General features: G+C 31.5%; 1 protein-coding gene across 1 annotated transcript in view; it reads right to left on the reverse strand.

Moving 5' to 3' along the window:
- Nucleotides 1-1341: 1341 nt before the first annotated feature.
- Nucleotides 1342-6091, reverse strand: part of LOC110021062 (protein SHOOT GRAVITROPISM 6) — a 156878-nt gene continuing 152128 nt past the window's right edge. The window contains 7 exon segments of the mRNA XM_020719393.1: nt 1342-1756; nt 1759-1777; nt 2088-2195; nt 2282-2375; nt 2456-2541; nt 2621-2692; nt 4663-4761. Coding sequence (XP_020575052.1) covers nt 1614-1756; nt 1759-1777; nt 2088-2195; nt 2282-2375; nt 2456-2541; nt 2621-2692; nt 4663-4761 — 621 coding nt within the window. The 3' untranslated portion in view covers nt 1342-1613.

The following is a 6091-nucleotide window of genomic DNA, read 5'->3' on the forward strand; positions in this document are numbered from 1 at the left end:
AAATATTTGTTATTGATTAATTGAACTTCCAATGTCTGCCAATCCATACTTATCTCGATTATTTCAAGCTCCGAGCTAGATCTCACATGTTATGATGATAATGCTCAAGTTAATGAATGATTTGGCACTTGAAGATAAAATGTGAAACAAAATATATCCATGAAAGAATTTGTGTAGCTCTAATGGCAAAAAAGATTAGATAATCTTAAATGGTTTAATCATATTAAACGTTGACATTTAAGAAAAAAAAATGCTTTAGACTCATTTTAAGAAAAATAGAGATAGACCTAAAAAGACTTTAAAATGTTATAACTTATTAGAATTAAATAAAAATACGAGTCAAAAAGGACAAACAGATTCGTGCAGACAAATCCACTTAGTGGCATTATGGCTTGCTATTGTAATTATCAGAATATTCAAACTACATGCTCTTTCATTATAATAAATTGATATAGTAAGCAAGTGATCTTAGTTCACTTGTTTTATTTGCAATATAACAAGTCAGGCTTACTGGTCACTTATAAAGAACACTGGTCCATCTACTTGTTTCATCAATTTGATATCACAAAAAAAAAAAAAAAAAAAAAAAAAAAAAAAAAAAAATGATATTAATTTATTAAAATTAATAAAAATACGAGTCAAAAAGGACAAACAGATTCGTGCAGACAAATCCACTTAGTGGCATTATGGCTTGCTATTGTAATTATCAGAATATTCAAACTACATGCTCTTTCATTATAATAAATTGATATAGTAAGCAAGTGATCTTAGTTCACTTGTTTTATTTGCAATATAACAAGTCAGGCTTACTGGTCACTTATAAAGAACACTGGTCCATCTACTTGTTTCATCAATTTGATATCACAAAAAAAAAAAAAAAAAAAAAAAAAAAAAAAAAAAAAAAAAAAAAAAAAAAAAAAAAAAGAAAAAAAAAAGAGCTCAAGGTTAACTGCAAGTCAAATTTAATGAATAGCCACTTTACTTGGCATTTTTGATGAAATTACTCTTTTAAGGCATTGTATTTTATTTATTTTTATCCTTTTTAAAAATCATCTCTTATAATCCTAAATTTTCAACCATCTTCAAAGAAACAAGTATTTTGTCACTGTTTATGTTTCTTCAACTCTTGTTGAACCATTAAGTGAAATTTTTAGCCTCATTATACATTATTTTGGAGAAGAAACAAACTCGAACAATGCACTTACCCAGGTTGAGTTTAGTTTCCTCTTGTGAGATCGTTAGTTTGAATAATGCATGTTACCATTTGAGCTCATCTTTTCCCAGTAAAACAAAAAGTTAGATATCCATCAAAAGATAAAGAAACAAACAAAAGAAAAATACAACCATACATTCAAAAATAAAAAAAAAAATACTAATAAATCTTCTTCTAAGCCACCACTCTCTAAATCACATGCCGGCGAAAATGGCCATGATATATTCTCTGATCTCTTCATTTGTTTTTCATTTATTACATTCCTGATAAATATACAACTCAATACAACAGTTTACATCACACCCTAAGAGATAATAAACACAACACACACAATCAGAGGACAAAGATACCTTTCCACATTTGAAAAGAAGACTAAACAAAGGTATGAGTTAAAAGAGCTTCAATCTTGAGAACTTCTTGAGGAATCAGATCTATCAAGGTCTGTAGGTAAAGCCCATATATGGGGAAAAGAGGACTTGAGTAAAAGTCCCATCGAAAACGAACAGGTTGCTCGCACAACCGTATCGGGGGACTGACTCATTTTCCTACAAGAAGTGAAAGTACCTAAAGAAAGGGGGCGCAACAGATTAGTTTTGGAAGGTTTACATACATACCACTCAATCCTTTTGTATTTACATATATAAAAAACCTAAACTTTGATTTTTACATACAATGACACCTCCCCTATGCATGAAAGGTGTGTTTCACTTCTTAAAGGTTTAAGAAGTAGTATTTTACTATTTTTATGTAATAATAAAATTTAGGTGTTTGATATGTAAATACATAAGAATTGGGTGGCATTTATGGAAATGCCCTGTTAGTTTTTTTCCCAATAGAATCAGGAGATATCCTCTATATCCAAATGTATTCTGACCTGTAAATGATAATGTAGCGGTGTGCGCTGGTCCTCCGGAAGAGTGAGAATGCAGCTGGAGAAATATATGGCATTTGCTTGAATAGTAGGCCATGGTGCATCAAAACACTACAGTAATAGTACAGAATTAGCTCAAAAGTCAAAACACTCTATTTATAGTTTTCCTTCAACAAAGAACATGAAGCTTCTCTCACCTGGATCACTGCCGCCAGGTAGGCACCAAGTTTAGCGGCTAAAAATTGGCCCAACTGTCTGGTTAAGTCCCTCAAAAAATCCTCGTAGTCACTCCTGAGACATGCAGAATACAAATTTCAATATGATAAATCCTGAAAATTTGAACAAGTTAACAGTTGGATGAGAAAACACACCGACAATCCGAGTTAAAATATGGTTTGGTGTAGAGGGAAGACAAGCCATCCACTCCTATCAGTGGTGCAAGTTTTTTGAAGGTATTCTGCTCGAATATAAATTTGGTAAAAGCCTCGAGAGAAAATTGATTTAGAATTACTAAAAAATGGGAAAAAGAAAGTTACCCGGCAAGATTGACGAACTCTCGAGTCATCATCATGAAGATGGAGAATAAGACGGGGTAAAGTGGAATGGACCTAAATGGAATATCGATATAAAAAAAATAGCAGATATAGCGAAACAATAAAATTTAACAACTAGATTTGTGAATGACTGGCTGATTTAATTGTTAATTCTGCATATCAGTATGTGGATTCAGCTAGGGAAGAGTTTCAAAAAACCCCTTGGAAGTCCAACTTACCCTCTCTTAGTTGGTTCAAACTAACAATAATAAACAAGCTAGTTTCATAGCAAAGTTAGAAAGAAATAACTAATTTAACAAATTATTTTTTAATTTGTTTGAAATCAATTGAATAACTTAATATTCCAACAATTAATCATTAGAAAATAGCAAACTTAATTACCAATTGAAACAATAGATCAAGAAAATTTAGCATTCATTAATAATAGCCTGAACCCCATCATCACTACCTAATTTATAAAATTTCGTCTAACAAGGATATGTAAAAATATTACCCAAATAATTAATCAAAATTTAATATGAGCACTAAATCTCTTAAAAAAATTGTTCATTCTGCAATATCTTTATCCAAAATTATCCTAGTTGCTTCAAGACTCATTCAGATTTAAGAAACGAAAAAATTCAGGGTTAAAAGGTATACTCAAATGGCCAAATCATGCATAGTCCAACAGTAGCTGCTGTTCCATCACTAGTTAAGGTTTGAATAAAAAATCACATTCCAATCGATCCTCTAGAAGTTGAAATTGTTGTGCCCGCACTTTCCACTCCTACAGTTATATTATCTACACCACATAAAAATAATACAATGGATATTGATCTTCCTGGTCTAGAAATTTCTCACCTAACTCAATGGTGAATTCTCTGATGATCATGATTCACAGCATTCTCTTGATTCTGATGGGAGCTTACTGAGTGCAGTGCTGGCGGAAATGAGAGTTTACATCTTATTCCCCAAGCGGGATTAGAACAAGAAAAAAAAATGTTATAACTATTTTCACCAAGCTGAAACTAGGCGATACAACAGATTTTCAAACTCCCGTGCTTCCTTGCGCTCATATTATTTTTTTGTCTTATATATATTTCTTTTTTCTCTAAAAGTTCCTGTTAATTGTCCATGTTGTACTTATTTCATTATCTAGTTATAAATTTGTAGGTTAGAAAAATAAGTTAAATCCATATCATTAATTTTGATTAATAATTAATTAATAAACTAATTACAGCTTATAGTCCTAATAATTAATAAATAAATAGTATAATCAATTTCCAAATATTCTAATAGATATAGCAGTGAATGTTTCAGTGACAAACTATACTAATGCATAATCTTAATTAGTCCTAAACCTAAACCCTGAATAATTAGCAGTTAATTCCAACATAACTAGCTAACAACTCTTTCATTAATCAATAATTAGACTAATTTAATATATAATGTTTAGATAAATCCTTAGTATAGAGTTGGAAGAAGCATTTTCATAAACAAAAGTGGTTTATAGAATGTCAACCATAGCTCAGAAGGCTACTCTTTACTTGATAGAAGTAGGAATTTTTCTCAGGTAAACTCATTATTCAAGTATTAAAAAGCACAAATATACAGCAAAAAAGATTGCCAAACAGCATAAATTATAACTCCCACAATGTAGTATTTTGTTTTTTGCTTAACTGCAATTGCTCGAGATTTTACTGTCCAGAGCCAGTTCAACTCGGTATGCTTTCTGCTTATTCAAGGCTAACCGGCAATAAGGAAACGAAAACGTATTCAATATGTGAAGGCAATAATTACATTGCTAGTTTCAAAAAAATGGAATACGAAATTGAAAAAGTACAGTTCGAAGCCATTTAAGTGGAAGATTAAACTGAAAATAATTCCACAAGAAAGATAACCGCAACCAGTAAATCTAGCATAAAAGATGAGACTTTAAATTAAACGGTTTGCCAAATATTGTAAGCCACCTTGTAGTTATGATTTGAGTATTTACTGGACATGACATTTTTAATCAGTAGAATCAAGTTCAAATATTGACATACCTGCTCAACGAAAGCCTGACCTTGAGTACTTGTGGCACATTCACTTAATGCGCCGTATGCTGCAAAGGCAGTAGAACGCATCTTTGCATTGGTGGAGATCTGTTAGCCAAATAAAGATAAACTTTTTCATAGTTTTTTTAAGCAAACGAAAAAAAATTATAAGTTAATTTAAAACAATATGGAAAAAAAATTATAAGAAGTTTATGCAAAACAATATAAAGGCAATGAAGTTGAAATAGATTTAGAAAAATTAAAATAGTTTGTGTTGAATGCTGCCTCATCTTTCCGAAAGGAAAATGATTAATGCAAAATTATCTTCCAACTCCTTGGAGTCAACCACGTATATGGCAAGACGGGTCAGCAATTCCGGATGGCAATAGCAACCATCCCTTGATTGACATAATTTCCTAATGGCACAAATAAGAAGCTGGCTGAAGTCAAGACGCAGCTAACCCTCCCTTTTGGTCAAACAATGGCGCAACAAAGATGGACAACTCAGTTGGACGCAATTCCGACTAACATTAGTTCCAACTTGCACAAATCAAGACTCAACAAGTGGCAGATTAATCTCACTTATCATTACCAATATAAACAATCCAATTCAATTCAAGATTTATTCACATTCTCAACACAAGGAAGCGTGCAAAAAAATTTCATTAAAATATATACACAATTTACCTAAATATGACAAAATTGGGTATTAGAGTACTCCATTCGTTATAAAAATTGTCCTCGAAATTTTTGAATATTTACTTGAATAGAAAAGGAAATTTAAGCCGCATTTCTTGTTCTCTTTCCCAAGTAGTTTCTATTTCTTGCCTGTGCTTCCACTTTATTTTAACAAAAAAAATTGTCTAATCCTCAACGACATAATATTCATTTATAAGTTTTACTCCAACTCTTTGATATATGAAAATTTTTTTTGCACCTCAATATCTTCATGTGAAATTCAATGGCCTGCATCTGAAACATAATTTTTCAATATGGATATGTGAAACACATTATGGATATCTGACATATCAAACGACAAGGCTAGCTTGCAAGCAATTTGACCAATATTTTCCATGTTAGTACTTTTCATTGGCCTGATTTTTAGAAACATAAAATCACAACCTCAACTACCCAGTGCTTGGCTCATAATAATTTTACCGTCGATCCCGAGCAACTCTCAATTTGCCTCTAATTAATTTGATTTGCTCTATGGCTTTATTAACTAGTTCATGTCCTAATAGTTGATGTTCATTAACATAACTTAATCAAGTTCTGCGCTTCCAGTCATACAGTGCTTCATATGGAGTCACTTAATACTAGAATAACTATTAATGTAGGTGAACTCAATCCTCAAACTCTGACCTTCTTAACTGCCTCCAAAAGTCAAAGACAACTTCAATAAATGTTCCAATATGTAATTTTGCTTTCTAATTGTCCA

Source organism: Phalaenopsis equestris, unplaced genomic scaffold, assembly GCF_001263595.1.
Source record: "Phalaenopsis equestris unplaced genomic scaffold, ASM126359v1 Scaffold000118, whole genome shotgun sequence".
In the NCBI taxonomy this organism is placed as follows: domain Eukaryota; kingdom Viridiplantae; phylum Streptophyta; class Magnoliopsida; order Asparagales; family Orchidaceae; genus Phalaenopsis; species Phalaenopsis equestris.